The sequence below is a fragment of the Bufo bufo genome, chromosome 5 (genome assembly GCF_905171765.1).
Source record: "Bufo bufo chromosome 5, aBufBuf1.1, whole genome shotgun sequence".
NCBI lineage: Eukaryota > Metazoa > Chordata > Amphibia > Anura > Bufonidae > Bufo > Bufo bufo.
The window spans coordinates 361,059,356-361,077,577 of record NC_053393.1 but is presented as its reverse complement, the minus strand read 5'-3'; the positions used below and the strand labels follow the sequence as shown (position 1 = coordinate 361,077,577).

The 18,222-nt window shown below is 41.8% G+C and overlaps 1 protein-coding gene across 1 annotated transcript in view; it reads left to right on the top strand.

Annotated features, from left to right (window-relative positions):
• LOC121001312 (dynein heavy chain 5, axonemal-like) overlaps positions 1–18,222 on the top strand; it is a 304,445-nt gene that overhangs the window by 216,586 nt on the left and 69,637 nt on the right. Inside the window, 4 exon segments of the mRNA XM_040432320.1 lie at positions 11,660–12,324; positions 13,571–13,851; positions 15,232–15,447; positions 17,531–17,698. Coding sequence (XP_040288254.1) covers positions 11,660–12,324; positions 13,571–13,851; positions 15,232–15,447; positions 17,531–17,698 — 1,330 coding nt within the window.

Sequence of the window (18,222 nt, the reverse complement as noted above, 5' to 3'; positions counted from 1 at the left end):
TGTCCAACCAGCGGCCCTCCAGCTGTTGCAAAACTGCAACTTCTATCATTCCCGCACATCATACAGCTCTCAGGGCATGCTGAGAGTTGTAGTTTATGTGGACATTGTTGCTGTAAAGTGTTGTAGCATCCAGACCTTTTGCAAACAACAGTAACCCAGGGACATATTTTTTTTTCTGGTGAATTTTTTTTCCCTTTTTTCTGTTTTGCAGAGAATTCCTTTTTAGTTGAAGTGGTTCACTGATGTAATTTAACATCCCAGACAGCCTCTACAATGTCTTTAGAAAACATATTATACCCACCCCTCATTCTCTCAGCGGTCTACACTCATTGGCGCATCACTGTGCATGTCACAGTAGGTGGTAAAGTGTCCAGTATGGCCACACAAAGGCAGAATTTGTACTGCAGTAATTGTTGCAAATTTCACCCACGATGAAATCTACGGTAGAAGTCCACAGCATAAATTTACATGCCGCAGATTTATAAATTTGCACTGCAGGTCAATCTATGCGGCAGATTTTTTCGCAGCATATGGATGACATCTCTTAAAATATTATCCACTTTTCATGGTATTGTAAAGTGCTGCAGATTTACCATACATAGTTTATTAAACATTTGGACGCACCCGATGTGTAAATTTACCTTTTGTAATTTTTAACCATTAAAGTATTTGGGTAAAATACATAGAATATGATTTAAAAAAGAACAAGCCGTCAGACCACAAGTGCACAGGTTTGTGTGCAAACAGGAAACCTGTTTCTTCTAATGTTACTATGATTATCTTTCCTGTAGTGCTTAACGCCAAAGGGAACTAGGTAAAAATTCATAATGGTACTGGAAATAAGTTAGGCAAAATTATACTTTATAAATTTACAATGGGTTACTCCATTATACCAGAAATTCAGTTTAAAGAAATGATTCAGTAGAGATTCTTTCACACTCCCCAGTGAATACAACCATAGCTGAGCTGAAAAAGATGGCACAAAATGAATTTACTTAGACTTCTGCTAGCTGATACGTGACCGAGTTCCTGGGTGACAGGGCTGTATATGTGTAGTCCTGTGTACATATAGTGCTGTCACCTGTATATGCACCCTCAGAGTTCTGAAACGCCTACTCCCAAAAGAAAAGAAAACCCCACTATCTAGCACTGGTTTGTGCTCCTCATTTTACTTCCACCTGGTAGCCAGGACACCTCAATGAATGGTGGGATATTAAAATAAATTGCAATGGAATAGGTGGGCTCAGTATTCTCCTGCTGGGGATTTTCAGTAGCCCAAAGGGATCACCATAGTTAGATTTGTAAGATGCTTATGTTTGATTGTTAGCCCAGTGATCTGTGCCAGCGCTGCTTCCTCTACCCGCAGGCACAGGCTCCCTCTTTCCCTCCTGCTGCCACGCGCCGTGCTGACAAGTGTGGGCAGCAGGTAGCTTAACTATTGTATCTGTGCTCCATGCCAGTGCTTACTTCCTGCTTGAGTCCTGTACTGGTTTGTTAGGGCTTGTATGGGTGTGTCTCTCCTCCCTTGTGAGGCAGCACGTACACGCCCTCTGTCTCCCCAGCCTATAACTGGATTGCAGGAAGTATTTAACTCCTTAAGGACCCAGGACGTGACTGCTCGTCCTACATAGCCGTTACTTTGCGCCCCAGGACGAGCATTCTGGTCCTGCCGTCCTTCCTCCCCCCCACGTGTGGTGCCGCGATCAGCGGCTGAGATCTCTGCTGCATCCACCAGCATCGGTGATGACGCCGATGCCGGTGGATTAACCCCTCATATGCCACGGTCAGCACTGACCGCGGCATATGGGAGGTTTGCGCTCCCTCTCCTTAGCCATCAGGTCCCCGCACTGCGGTGGCGGGGAACCGATGGTTGCCATGGCAGCCCCAAGCCATTCCAAGGCCTCGGGGCCTGGCATGTATGGGGCCTGGCCTGGCATGTATGGAGGCCTATGAGGCCCAGCCCCCAGGCTGGGTTTCATAGGCAGACTATCAGTGTATTACACTGTGTAATACACTAGTCGATGCAGTACAATACAGGGAGTGCAGAATTATTAGGCAAGTTGTATTTTTGAGGATTAATTTTATTATTGAACAACAACCATGTTCTCAATGAACCCAAAAAACTCATTAATATCAAAGCTGAATATTTTTGGAAGCAGTTTTTAGTTTGTTTTTAGTTTTAGCTATTTTAGGGGGATATCTGTGTGTGCAGGTGACTATTACTGTGCATAATTATTAGGCAACTTAACAAAAAACAAATATATACCCATTTCAATTATTTATTTTTACCAGTGAAACCAATATAACATCTCAACATTCACAAATATACATTTCTGACATTCAAAAACAAAACAAAAACAAATCAGTGACCAATATAGCCACCTTTCTTTGCAAGGACACTCAAAAGCCTGCCATCCATGGATTCTGTCAGTGTTTTGATCTGTTCACCATCAACATTGCGTGCAGCAGCAACCACAGCCTCCCAGACACTGTTCAGAGAGGTGTACTGTTTTCCCTCCTTGTAAATCTCACATTTGATGATGGACCACAGGTTCTCAATGGGGTTCAGATCAGGTGAACAAGGAGGCCATGTCATTAGATTTTCTTCTTTTATACCCTTTCTTGCCAGCCACGCTGTGGAGTACTTGGACGCGTGTGATGGAGCATTGTCCTGCATGAAAATCATGTTTTTCTTGAAGGATGCAGACTTCTTCCTGTACCACTGCTTGAAGAAGGTGTCTTCCAGAAACTGGCAGTAGGACTGGGAGTTGAGCTTGACTCCATCCTCAACCCGAAAAGGCCCCACAAGCTCATCTTTGATGATACCAGCCCAAACCAGTACTCCACCTCCACCTTGCTGGCGTCTGAGTCGGACTGGAGCTCTCTGCCCTTTACCAATCCAGCCACAGGCCCATCCATCTGGCCCATCAAGTCTCACACTCATTTCATCAGTCTTGAGATATTTCTTGGCCCAGTCTTGACGTTTCAGCTTGTGTGTCTTGTTCAGTGGTGGTCGTCTTTCAGCCTTTCTTACCTTGGCCATGTCTCTGAGTATTGCACACCTTGTGCTTTTGGGCACTCCAGTGATGTTGCAGCTCTGAAATATGGCCAAACTGGTGGCAAGTGGCATCTTGGCAGCTGCACGCTTGACTTTTCTCAGTTCATGGGCAGTTATTTTGCGCCTTGGTTTTTCCACACGCTTCTTGCGACCCTGTTGACTATTTTGAATGAAACGCTTGATTGTTCGATGATCACGCTTCAGAAGCTTTGCAATTTTAAGAGTGCTGCATCCCTCTGCAAGATGTCTCACTATTTTTGACTTTTCTGAGCCTGTCAAGTCCTTCTTTTGACCCATTTTGCCAAAGGAAAGGAAGTTGCCTAATAATTATGCACACCTAATATAGGGTGTTGATGTCATTAGACCACACCCCTTCTCATTACAGAGATGCACATCACCTAATATGCTTAATTGGTAGTAGGCTTTCGAGCCTATACAGCTTGGAGTAAGACAACATGCATAAAGAGGATGATGTGGTCAAAATACTCATTTGCCTAATAATTCTGCACGCAGTGTACAGATGTATTGTGCTGCATTGAAACAGGGATCAGTCCCTATAATGTTGAAGTCCCATAGTGGGACAAAAAAAAAGTAAGTTTCAATAAATAAAAAAAGACATATAAAATTGTAACAAAACAAAAAACAGACATATTAGGTATCACCGCTTGCGTAACAACCTGCTCTATAAAGATATCACATGATCCACCCCGTCTGGTAAACACTGTAAAAAAAATCTATAAAAACTGTGCTAAAAAAAGCTATTTTTTGTCACCTTACATCCTATACCAAGCAATCAAAAAGGCATACGCACCCCAAAATCATGCCAATCAAACCGTCATCTCATCCCGCAATAAATGAGCCTGGTCCTTAAGGTGAAAAATGGCAAGGTCCTTAAGGTCCTGCCCCAGGAAGATGCCTGAGCAACTCATGGTCACTAGCTTGTCTAGTTCCTAGTGTGAAGGTGTTTTTGGAGTTCTGCTTTTCTGTGTACCGGACCCTGCTTTTGGATTTATCGGATTTTGCTTGTTTGCCGCCTGGCTGTGACCTTGGACTTCATTTACGGACTTTGCTTGATCACTGCCTGCGCTGACTTCGAACTTCCTGACCACGTACTTCCCCTCGGTGCTTGCACCAGTATCTTTAACCCCCTGGTCAGCTGCCACTGACTCGGGGACTGCTCTGGAGTGGCACCTGGCAACTACCCTAACAGTCCAAGCCTATCCTCACTATCAGAGGCTCTAGTAAAGACCAAGTAGTTGCTTATCTCACACCCCTCCAGGGTATAGCTAGTCAGTGGCGCAGTGGGTCCACACCCGCTTGCATAACATTCATGTATTGCATGTTTGCTGCTAGGACTATATATGTTACACATATGTGTTATATTTAGTTTTTAGCTAGGAGAGTGCTCTTCGTTCAATTTTTAGAATAGTTAGTTATCGCCCTACACTTACAGAATGAGTGTACCGTAATTTAAAGCTGACTGCAGGTTTAATACATTACCCTCATTTTATTTGTAGAATCCTGGTCATGCAGTCAGACGTAGCTTGCCAAAGAGCCATGTTAACGTCAATGTGTTGATGTGGTATAAATACATCATAATAATCTTGAGGGACTAGATTGTGTGTGCTCACAGTATCCTCTCAGCATAAATATAGATTTCACCTGTCGTGTGCTCAGACTCCATGGTTGCTGGAGTAAAAGAGCAATTAAGCACCAGAATACAGATAATTAATTGCAGCAATATCCTGCAGCTTCTATATTGCTAATTCCTGTTCATTACTGCATCTATAGAACAAATACTGACCTGTGTAACTATCTGACATCCCTTCTTATGTACTGTAGGGGATTTCTGTGCTAAGTATCTGTGCAGCACTATGTGCAAAAGTACAGTATCGATTAAGTTCTGTCCCCACAGCCCACTTCAGTTCATTTTTCTAAATGTTCTAGTCACGCTGTGCCAGGGATGGAAAGCTCTTAAATCTCAGCCTGCACAATCATCACTGCTCCAAACCTGAACACTGCAGTACCAATCATTCACATTCAGAAGGCGGACAGACAATTGTGCATCCTCCTAACAGGACGCTTCATGTTCAAATTCTCTCTCTAGGATCAATATCTCCCATGAGTTATAAAGTAAAGTATGAATTGGGTTCATTTCCAATTCATTCTTGAAATATAAGAAGTTACTGTTTCTACTGCTATATCTTGCAAGCATACAAGTTTCAAAAGAATTAAAAATTTAAGGCATTTTGAATTAAGAAAAGCGTTTAATCATCGAATATTGGTGTGTATGGGTGTATTAATCTAGCATTAAAATGCATGCCCAGAGATTTGCCCAGGGAGAACCAAAAATCAAGAGACAGCTGGGGAAGTTTTTCTAAGTCTGCATGATAGATCCTACACTGTAGTAGACAGAGAGCCTGGTATGTGTTCTGGACAGAAAATGGCAGAAAGTGTGTCCTGCTCAATTCAGAGAGGAAGAACTTTGTAGAAAGAAAGTACTATGCAGAAGGCTGCAAGTCACATTACAGACACCACATGACAATGCCGAGGGGGGTCCTGTGACCCCCCCGTATCGGCGATCGCAGCAAACCGCAGGTCAATTCAGACCTGTGGTTTGCTGCGTTTCCAAGTCATTCGGGTCTCCGGTGACCCAATAATCCGGAATAGGATGGTGATCGGTGGTGTGATAATACACCACCAATCACCATCCTTAGACATCACCTCTCAGGATCGCATCCTATTGGCTGGACAGGCGGGCGGGGGTTAACTTCCCCCAGCTCTGCTCTCCTCCTCTACACTGCTTCCGTGGAGAGAGGAGCCTGTCAGTCCACCTCTGAGCCCAGCACCCCCATGTGAGCCAGCATAGTGCCATCTGGCACTAAAAAGTTCGCAGGGACAGGTTTAGGGAAAGGTTAGATTAGGCAGGGAGACTGAGGGATAGTTTTAAGGGGAAAAAAAGTTTTATTTTTGGGCTTCACCCTGATCGGGTGTCTGGGGTCCACAGCTGTGCGACCCTAGACCCCCCCAGGAGTGCTGCAGCTTGTCCCCCTGCTCCCCCCCCCACAAATTTTTTGTGGCGTAAGCGTTTTTTTTGTGTGTGCGTGCGCTGACTGTGGCCGGCACTCTTAGCGTCCGGCCACTGTTAGCGCATCGCCCACCGCACCGCTGATCAGCGAGTTTTGAATCTTTTAAAATTTTGTTTTAGTTATTTTTTCTGTTAGGTTTAGGGTTGGTTAGGGTACTGAACGTGAACACCCATCCCCCCACACACATGCACACTAAATAAAGTTTTTTACACACGCACGCACACACTCCCCTGAGGCCCGCCAGACGTTCTCGGCCAAGGAGGCATACGCCCTGCTTGTCCCCGACTCCGAGAGCCCCAGTGAGGACGAGGATGACCCCACTTTCCTCTTGTCATCTGTGTCCTCCTCATCATCTAGTGATGATGATGAGCCCCCAAGGCGTCGGAGCCAGGGGACCCCCATGCCAGAGACCCTGTGGCCCACACTGGTATGAGCCGCCCTGGGGCTCGTACTAGTTTTCCGGCCCACCAGATAAGTCCACCTGAGCCCCCTACCGGTGAACTTGTCTGGTGTACCCCAGGAGATTTTGAGTACGTGATTCCTAACTTTGTTGGCCAACCAGGAATCCAGATTCCCACAGTGGGCTTCAGTGAATATGACTTTTTTATTTTTTTTTTTCAGTGACCACTTTGTGAATCTGATGGTGGAGCAAACAAACTTGTTCACCCAACAGTTCATTGCTCAACACCCGGGCTCCTTTTTGGCTAGGGCCGGTGGCTGGACTCCGGTCAGTGCAGCCGAGATGAGGACGTTTTGGGGCCTTGTGCTGCACATGGGCCTAGTCAAAAAACCCAGTGTCAGGCAATACTGAAGTGGGTACGTCCTCTACCAGACCCCACTCTACTGTATGGCCATGACACATTCCCGTTTTGAGGCTATTCGGAAATGCCTGCATTATGCAGATAATGCAGCATGTCCCCTCCGAGGTGATCCTGCCTATGACCGCCTGTACAAAATCAGGCCGGTCATCGATCACTTCAGGGCCAAATTTTTGGAGGCCTATGTACCTGGAAAGGAGAGTCGCTGTTGATGAGTCTCTCATTGATTTCAAGGGGAGACTCATTTTCCGCCAGTATATTCGCTCTAAGCGGGCGAGGTATGGCGTGAAGCTGTACAAACTTTGTGAGAGTACCACTTACAAGTTTCGTGTGTACGAGAGGCGAGATTCCCGTATTAAACCCACAGAATGTCACCCCACTCTGGGTGATAGTGGGAAACTTGTGTGGGACCTTATGCACCCACTGCTAGATAAGGGTTACCACCTGTACGTGGATAACTTTTATACTAGTATCCCCTTGTTCCAGTCCCTCGGTGCCAGATCCACGTCCGCTTGTGGGACCGTGCGAAAAAATCAACGTGGCCTCCCTACCCACCCCCTCCAGGTACCTATCCCCAGGGGTGAGACCCGTGCCCTTACCAGTGGAAACCTGTTGCTGGTCAGATATAAGGACAAGAGGGATGTCCTTGTACTGTCCGCAATTCATGGTAATGGCATCACTCCTGTCCCTGTGAGAGATACCACGGCAACGGTCCTCAAGCCCGATTGTATCATGGACTACAATCGGTATATAGGAGGATTTGATCTCTCTGATCAAGTCCCCAAGCCATATAACGCCATGCGCAAAACCCGGGCATGGTACAAAAAAGTTGCAGTCTACTTGGTACAGGTTGCCTTTTACAACTCTTTTGTGCTGTCCCAGAGCGCTGGAAACGCAGGGAAATTCCTCCAGTTCTATGAGGCAGTCCTCAAGCGCTTATTTTTTCTGACCGGGAAAGAGCAGGCCGGAGTACCTCGGGAACTGGAGGCGTCCGGATCGTCCCTGGCCAACACTTTCCAGGTGTGGTCCCCCATACTGGAAAGATGCAATTGTAACAAAACTGCAGCACTCTCCAGCCTTGGTCCTTTCAAACTTTTATTCACCAGTACAAAAAATGCGACGTTTCGATCTGTGTGATCTTTCTCTTGCTTGAGAAAGATCACACAGATCGAAACGTCGCATTTTTTGTACTGGTGAATAAAAGTTTGAAAGGAACAAGGCTGGAGAGTGCTGCAGTTTTGTTACAATTGCATCTGGATTTGGGAAGTATAAGACTGGCTTTTGACACAGCGGGCACCACCACAGTAAGGAACAATATTCATTTTTTGTAGTGCTGCTATATTTTTCTTTTTTCTATTGCCATACTGGAAAGAAGGGACAGTCCCAAAAAAAGAGCAGAGTGTGTCACAGGAGGGGGATATGGAAGGATACCACCACTCAGTGTGACACATGCCCCAATCATCCAGGCCTCTGCATTGACGGTTGCTTCAGGGAGTACCACACTTCCATGGAGTACTAAATTTATAATCCACGTCCCCACTTTTAATTCTATTTGGCCACAGACAATCGCCCAGAAAAAAAATAAAAAATCTATGGCTCTCAGACTTTAGACACTAAAACAAAAAATAGTTTTTTTTCAAAAATGATATTATTTTGTAAAACTAAAATAAATAAATAAAGTATACATATTAGGTATTGCCGCGTCCGTAAGAACCTGAACTATACAAATACCACATGACCTCACCCCTCAGAAGAACACAGTCAAAAAAATGAAATAAAAACGGTGTAAAAAAGGCTATTTTTTGTCACCTTACATCACAAAAAGCGAAAAAGTGTAATAGCAAGCGATCAAAAAGTCATATGCACCCCAAAATAGTGCCAATAAAACCGTCCTCTCATCCCGCAAAAAATGAGCCCCTACCTAAGACAATCGGCTAGAAACTAAAAAAAAAACTGACTCTCAGACTATGTAGATACTAAAATTTATTTATTTTTGTTTAAAAAAGGATATTATAGTGTAAAACCAAAATAAATTAAAAAAAGTAGGCATATTAGGTATTGCCGCGTCCGTAAGAATCTGCTCTAAAAAAATAACACATGACCTAACCCCTCAAATGAACACAGTCAAAAAAATAAAATAAAAACGGTGCCCAAGGGTTAACAGTCAAACAAAACTCTAAATTTATTGCCCTGATTGTGTAGTTTACAGAAACACCCCATATGTGGTTGTAAAATGCTGTATGGACAAACGGCAGGGCACACAAGGAAAGGAGCACCATATGGTTTTTGGAAGGCAGATTTTGCTGGACTGTTTTTTTGACACCATGTCCCATTTGAAGCCCCCCTAATGCACCCCTAGAGTAGAAACTCCACAAAAGTGACCCCATCTAAGAAACTACACTTTGTGAGGCTTACATAATAGAAACCACCCAAAAATGACCCCATTCTAGAAACTACACCCTAAGAAGACAGGTTGGCATTAGCAGGAGGTGCTCAAACCCACATGCAGTTGTGCATATATATAGGGGAGCAAATCCTGCACTTGTGGCCCGTTGCTAATGGCAATCCCCAGCAAAATGCATACAATGGAGGATGCCCGCGGCGAACCACAAGTACCACAATAGACATCCTACACAAGGTAACAAGTGCGGATGTCATAATTAATATAACAATATAACAAAACAATAACAAACACAGGTGCACTCTGCAGTCTCACTAAATCCTCAAACTGATTTTAAAATTGAGAGATTAGTCAACATGTCCTACGGTGTAGAACATGTCTAAGCCCGGACACCACGACAAGGTTTCTCAAGTAGCCCGGGACCCTACACTCTCCTACCGGAGCCGTATGCAAGCATGGCCACATGCTGGAGGTAACTGGTGAGTTGTTTGTGAGTCGGCCTTATGCTCCTGTAATTTGCCCACTGGCTCCTGGTATCGCCCATACGGCTCAGGTAGGAGAGTGTAGGGTCCCGGGCTACTTGAGAAACCTTGTCGTGGTGTCCGGGCTTAGACATGTTCTACACCGTAGGACATGTTGACTAATCTCTCAATTTTAAAATCAGTTTGAGGATTTAGTGAGACTGCAGAGTGCACCTGTGTTTGTTATTGTTTTGTTATATAGAAACTACACCCCTCAAGGTATTCAAAACGAATTTTACAAACTTTGTTAACCCTTTAGGTGTTCCACAAGAGTTATTGGCAAATGGAGAGGACATTTCAGAATTTCTATTTTTTGTAACCTTGCCTCACAAAAATGTAATATAGAGCAACCAAAAATCATATGTAATCATATGTACCCTAAAAATAGTCCCAACAAAACTGCCACCTTATCCCGTAGTTTCCAAAATGGGGTCACTTTTTTGGAGTTTCTACTCTAGGGGTGCATCATGGGGGCTTCAAATGGGACATGGTGTAAATAAACCAGTCCAGCAAAATCTGCCTTCCAGAAACCATATGGTGTTCCTTTCCTTCTGCGCCCTGCCGTGTGCCCGTACAGTAGTTTACAACCACATATGGGGTGTTTCTATAAACTACAGAATCAGGGCAATAAATATTGAGTTTTGTTTGGCTGTTAACCCTTGCTTTGTTACTTGAAAAATTTATTAAAATAGAAAATTTGCCCAAAAATTTGAATTCTGAAATTTCATCTCCATTTGACAATAACTCTTGTGGAACACCTAAAGGGTTAACAAAGTTTGTAAAATCAGTTTTGAATACCTTGAGGGGTGTAGTTTCCAAAATGGGGGCATTTTTGTGTGGTTTCTATTATGTAAGCCTCACAAAGTGACTTCAGACCTGAACTGGTCCTTAAAAAGTGGGTTTTGGATTTGCTTCTAAACGTCCCCAAAAAATAAAATGGCATTCCCAAAATGATCCAAAAATGAAGTAGACATTTGGGGAATGTTAATTAATAACTATTTTTGGCGGTATTAATATGTATTATAGAAGTAGAGAAATTGAAACTTGGAAATTTGCAAATTTTTCAAAATTTTGGGTAAATTTGGTATTTTTTTTATAAATAAAAATGAATTTTTTTTTTACTCCATTTTACCAGTGTCATGAAGTACAATATGTGACGAAAAATCTGTCTCAGAATGGCCTGGATTAGTAAAAGCGTTTTAAAGTTATTCACACATAAAGTAGTCAGATTTTCAAAAAATGGCCTGGTCCTTAAGGTGAAAATGAGCCCGGTCCTTAAGGGGTTAAAAGGTGAAACTCATTACATGCAAAGCGAGATATTTCAAGCCTTTGTTATAATTTCGATGATTATGGCTTACAGCTTATGAAACCCCAAAGTTTTAATTTTGAGGTACCCTTTTCTCTGGGGGTATGGATTAATTAGCTGACTAGAGTGTGACACTTTGAGCCTAGAATATTGAACCTTTTCACAATATTTTAATTTTAAGCTGCATTAATGCAATTCCTATTAATTTGCATTATTTAAATAAATAGACTTTTGCACGATATTCTAATCTTTCGAGTTTCGCCTGTATATAAAATCATGGCCTATATCTGATGTAAAAATATTAAGAATGTGTGTAAAATACCAGGAAAACACAGCATCCCCTTGTGTGGTGTTAAGTGGCAATATAATGTTCTGCACTTCAAGACACTAAATTTTGTGCCTTTTGTGTTTGTTAAAAATTTGTATAACTCCATTAAAACACATTTATATATCCGATTTATTGCAGAACATATGGTACGAACAATCTTCTTGATGATCTGAAGTTATTATACCGCACAGCAGGCCAAAAGGGAAAAGGAATTACCTTCATATTTACTGACAATGAAATTAAGGACGAATCCTTTTTAGAGTACATGAATAATGTTCTGGCTTCAGGAGAAGTGTCCAACTTGTTTGCAAGGGATGAGATTGATGAAATCACCCAAGATCTAGTACCGATCATGAAGAAAGAATATCCAAGACGTGCTCCAACTGCTGAAAACCTTTATGACTACTTCCTGTCTCGTGTCCGCAGCAATTTACATGTTGTGCTGTGCTTCTCACCTGTTGGAGAAAAGTTCAGAACAAGAGCTCTTAAGTTTCCTGGCCTGATTTCTGGATGTACCATGGACTGGTTCCAGCGGTGGCCACGGGATGCTTTGGTCGCTGTGGCCCATTACTTCTTAGCTTCTTATAAAATAGAATGCACAGATGAGGTGAAGAGAAGCGTGGTGAACACAATGGGTACATTTCAGGATATAGTGGCAGAAAAGTGTGTTGAATACTTTGAAAGATACAGGCGTCAGACATATGTCACTCCAAAGTCATATTTGTCATTCATTGCTGGATACAAAGCAATATATGGAGAGAAATTTGAATATGTTGGTAATCTGTCCAATCGCATGAAAACAGGTACATTATATGTTCTTTTTTTTTTTTACCATACTTTACAGAAGTTTTATATTTGGACATTTCTTTCCTCTCGAGTTTCAATTTACTGTGGACATGACAATGCAAAGTTCTGACGACAATCTGAGAAACTGTTCAAGAAATTAGTGTTTGCTTAGCAGGAGCATAGAAGAGAACTCTTTCATTGTCGTGTTTTAACATGTACAGTGTAAATAGCTACTAGCTACATAAATTGATTGTAAAGAAGGCAGCAGGTCAGAGATTAAGAAAATAAATCTTCAGACAATAGTAATACAGGAAATAATTTTGATTTGTTCTATACCTAAAATGAATTTGTCTTAATATGGTGTCTTATCTGCAGCAGGAGGAGGTGAGCAGATTCATATATGGTTTTGCGGAAAATGATTTGTCAGTGAAATTGATTTCATTTACCGCCTTTGCGGCATGAGCTGTCAGTTTTGTGAGTTAGAACATCCTCTGGACTCATAGACCTCAATTGAATAGGGAATTAATTGACTTAGGCCTCTTTCACTTCAGCGATAGAGCACTCCTGCAGGCTGTTCTGACAGAGAAGTGGCGGTTGTATCTCTGCCGGATCCCATTATAGACTATGGGGTCCGGCGGGCATGCGGTAACATCCGGAACAGCCTGCCAGAGAGCTCTAACGCTAGTGTGAAACTAGCATTAGGCCTTATTCACATAAAACTATTTTATGTCCATGTGATGTATGGTTTAATAACAGACAGCACATGGACATGGACAAGTCAGTGTTTTTTTTTTTAGCAGACCAGGTACATTTTGGAAAAACTCACGACATGCCGTATTCTGCAGAGTCCCTTATTGCGGATCAGACTCACCCATTAAAGTCTATTAGAGTGGCATGCAATCGTCATCCAGGTGCTGTTTTTCACACTTCTGCTGCTAAGCAACAGAGGAAAGAATAACCAGGAAACCGTTTTTTTTACATGGGCAAGTAAAATTGATGACTAATGAGTGTAAAAATGGACACAGAAAGATGCAACATGAATATCCATTTGGATTCCAAACTGTCATATTCTTTTTAATAGACACAAATCGCATACGTTTGTGTAAATAAGGCATTAGTCACTAAATTAGTACATTGTACTGCATCTTTTTTCACAAAGTACAATCGGCTGTAACATGCTGCTTGCAGAATGCCAAGGCAGATCTACTTCAACTATATATATTAGATTCTGCATTTTTAATCTTGCATAATTATTTTTCTCAGGTCTTGCAAAATTGATGGAGGCTGAAGTGTCTGTCAGTCAGTTGTCAAAAGAGCTTGCAGTCAAAGAAAAAGACCTTGATGTCGCATCTAAAAAAGCAGATGAGGTTCTGCAGGAGGTGACTCTGAAAGCGCAAGCTGCGGAAAAAGTAAAGATGCAAGTGCAGAAGGTGAAAGACAAAGCCCAGGCTATTGTGGATGAAATTGCAGTAGCCAAGGCATCAGCTGAAGAGAAGCTGGAAGTGGCCAGGCCTGCCTTGGAAGAAGCTGAAGCAGCTCTGCAGGTAAATTACTTTTTTAATTTTTTTTTTACAGTGCATTGAAACATTTTTTGATGCACAAGATAGGTTCACAGAGTACTAAAATTGGTCTGTTTCAAGCAAGAGTGAAAAGAGTACTTAGAAATTCCCTATACTTTTTGACATTTCGGTCCACATTTTGTGTAATTCTAGACATTGACAGAAGTCCATTCAAATACCTATATGGCCAGTGTCTACATGAGTAAATGATACCACATGGTGAAATGTAGCTAAAACCAAACGCAGTAAACATTTGCATGTGGTCACATTGACCTAACTGTGGAATACAGTGCTATGATGTGCAGTACTAATATAACTTTCTGGATACCAAACAATCATAAAATCAAGGAGCACTTTTGCAACCTATTACACATAAAAAATATAGAAAATCTGTAAAAAGCCTTGATTAATAATATGATATTTTTTTGTGAATGCGGCTTATCCTCATCTGGAATATGCAGTTCGGTTCTGGGCAGCAGTCCATAGAAGGGATGCCCTGGAGCTGGAAAAGTATAGAGAAGAGTGACTAAACTGATAAGGGTCATGGAGGGTCTTAGTTATGAAGACTAAAAGAATTAGTTTTATTTAGTCTTGAGAAGAGACATCTAAGGAGGCACATGATTAACCTGTACAAATATATAAATGGCCTATACAGAAAATATGTTGAAAAGCTTTTCCGTGTAAAATCCCCTCAAAAGACAAGAGGAAATGCCTCTGTCTGAAGAAAAAAAGGTTAAGTCTCCACAGGCAACAAGGCTTCTTTACCATAGAACTGTGAATCTGTGGAATAGTCAACCTCAGGACGTGGTCACAGCAGGAACAGTGGACAGTTTAAAAAAAGGCTCCGATGAATTCTTAGAATTAAATAACATTAATGTTTGTGAAATGGGTAGAATTCTGATTTCTTACTCCCCTTCCCGTCATCTACATCTTCTCCCATCCCTTGGCTGAACTTCATGGATATATGTCTTTTTTCAATTGTACTAACAATGTGACTGTGTAATGCTGGCCTGTGTGTCTCTACGGCCACAGACTACAAACCTTGCAAATAGTCTGATCCTGCAGTCCACATGATTGCAACTGAAGGTGGACTGCACTGTGGCTTGATAGTAGTCTCAATCGTTAGCAAAGGGTCTCAGTTTAATTTTAGATGCATTGGAGCAGAAACACAAATTGGTTGCACATACCCTTATGTAGATTTTTATTTATTTCTAAAAAATAATAATTGCATGTAGACCTGACAAAGTTAGGTGACAGAATTGATTAGAACAGGTGATTTTATGCATAAGCATCTTTTTATGTAGCTAGCTTCACCAATTTAACATGACCTGCTAAATGGAAACCAACTCTAACAATATCTTTTAGACTATCAAGCCTGCTGATATCTCAACTGTTCGTAAATTGGGAAGACCTCCCCATTTAATTATGAGAATCATGGACTGTGTCTTGCTGCTGTTTCAAAGAAAGATTGATCCAGTGACAGCCGACCCTGAGCGACCGTGTGTGAAACCTTCCTGGGGAGAGGCTCAGAAACTAATGAATAATTCTGGATTTCTGAACTCATTACTAGAGTTTCGAAAGGTTTGTGGATCAACAATTTTTTTTATACTAACATTGTGATACAAGCGCACATCTAGTATGTTCCTCTTCTAGCAATCATGAATGATAGTTAATTCCAAAATGAAAATCCAATGTTCTCATAATTTGGAAGAGTCCAGTCCATATAAGTGCTATAGGTTATGTGCCAGACTTGTGAGGGCTCAGAACTCACTGGTTTTGCTGTATATTATATAACTACATACTTAAAATGCTGTATTTGTTTTCATGGAATGGAGACAGACGACAGTTTTATATGAAATCTTTATTTAGCTCATCTGTCACAAAATTCTTATCTTTTTAAATTTTTTAATTATTTCATCTCAATTACCATAACCTACAACAAGGCAATTAATATAACATTCCCATATGCTATTATAAAACTTTTATCTTTAGTAAACTGCAGGCAGGCAGCAATGTTCTTTTTGGAGAGCAGATTTCTTCTTGCAGTCCTGTCATTCACACCATTGTTGTTCAATGTAGTCCTGCTAGTGGACTCATGAACATTTTTAAGTGTGTCATGGGATGCGGAGCAAGACGGATCCGGCATAAAACACCATGTAAGTCAAAAAGGAAAACGGATCCGGCACCTATTGACTTACAATGGTTTTAGTGCCAGATCCGTCATGGCTATTTTAGAGATAATACAACTGGATCCGTTCATAACGAATGCCGCCGGTTGTGTTATCCTAACAGAAGCGTTTTTGCTGATGCATGATGGATCCTGCAAAAATGCAGATGTAAAAGTAGCCTAAACTATCTGCTAATCTTAAAGGTTCACTTACTTTTGACACTTATGTGATATTGGATAATTTTCTTCAATAAGCGAGTTTATTTTAGACTCATCTGTTTACTTTATCTTTATCTAGTTTTAGAACTTGTGTAAAAATCTGATGTAGTTTTAGGTAAAATTTATGCAGAAATATAGAAAATTCTTAAGGGTTTACAAACTTTCAAGCACTGCTCTAGGAGTAGATTATAAAATTATTTTACCATATGCATATACCTGGATGGAGCTTGTAATAGAGTGAGAAACTTATGGATGTAGCTTATGACCGGTGCATAGTAGCCCACTCGAATATGGTGCAGTGTATCAACAAAGTTTAGCTTAAACAGTGGTTTACTAAAATTGAGGCAACAAGCATATGATTACTGTCTCTCACAGAGCACACACACTTAATGGTTGCACATAGCTTGATAGTTACACACACAGGATTGCGTGCCACTGGACTTGGTTTCTAATGTCAACAGAACAGTCTCTACATGTAGTTGATTAAGTAACTCCACTGGCAGTTGCTGACAGTAACAGATCAGTCTCTTTACATGACAAGCAGATGTCATTAGAAAGAAGAGCAATAGATTTTGTACTCCAAAGATGGTTGCTACAGGTAACAGGACCATTTCTAGACTTCACAGACAGTTTACATAGGTAGAAGAACAATCTCTAGACTTTACAAGGGGTTGTTACTCAGCAGGGCACTCACTCCACACACAGGGTACTTGTACCAGGTGGTAGCACCTAGAGAGAGGACAGATGCTTTGTGTACTCACTGTGTACTCACTCCAGGCTTGTCAGATGGTTGCCACTAGCAATAGGACAACATCTTTCCCCAGGCTACAGTACACACTTTATGAGTGGGTGCAAGGCATTACTTGTCTAGCAGGGTCACAACCTATGTGTCCTTCTCCCTCCAGAGTATTAGGTTTGGGCCACATTGCAGTCTCCAACAACCACTTGGTCCACAACCACTTGTGTTACTCAGGGGACAGTACTCATCAGGGGAGAGAACTTTCTCGAGCAGTCCAGTCAGTTGCAGCCATCCAGAGCAGGTCCATGGTGCAGTCAGCAGTCTTTACAGAGTCTCTGCCTATCTCTGCAGGCCCAACTTCAACATGGATCTCCCTCACTTCTAACTGACTGACTAACTACTTCCTATTTCTGAGAGAGAAATCCAGGAAATTAAATTTTTTTTTTAGCTAAATCTGATTTTCCCAAAACTTATTTATAGCATTATGAATTAGGATGGGCTGTGCTTTTAAATGTTTTATTTTAAATGTACTTTTGTAGGACACGATCACCGAGGAAATGGTAGAACTTTTAGAGCCATACATAGATATGGAAGACTATAACCTTGAATCTGCCAAAAATGTGTGTGGAAACGTGGCAGGACTGTGTTCATGGACGAAAGCCATGGCATACTTCTTTGGAATTAACAAAGAGGTTCTTCCCCTGAAGGTATGGATTACATTTCTTAAACATGTACAAACAAGGTTTCTAACTGTTATTTGAAAGAAATCTTTCAAAGGTATTTTGTTTTTAAAATGCTTTACTAAAGGGTAGTTATCATCAGGTTTGGACTGGCCATCAAGCTTGCCAAATTATTTTACCAATCATCAGTTTCTTGGTATGTTTGACACTAAAGGCAAAATGGCTTTATTTTCTGCTAAAGTTCAAATTATATTTCTCAAACATCCGCAAACTCAGAATACAAATTGCTTGCATTACAAACAATGTACTTTCATTTAGGCCTCATGCACACGACTGTTGTTTGGGTCCGCATCCGACCGCCGTTTTGGCGGCTCGGATGCGGACCCATTAATTTCAATGGGGCCGCAAAAGATGCGGACAGCACTCCGTGTGCTGTCCGCATCCGTGGCTCCGTTCCGCGTCCCCTCTAAAAAAATATAACATGTCCTATTCTTGTCCGCGCTTTGCGGACAAGAATATATTGCCGACACCCGTTCCGTTCCGCAAATTGG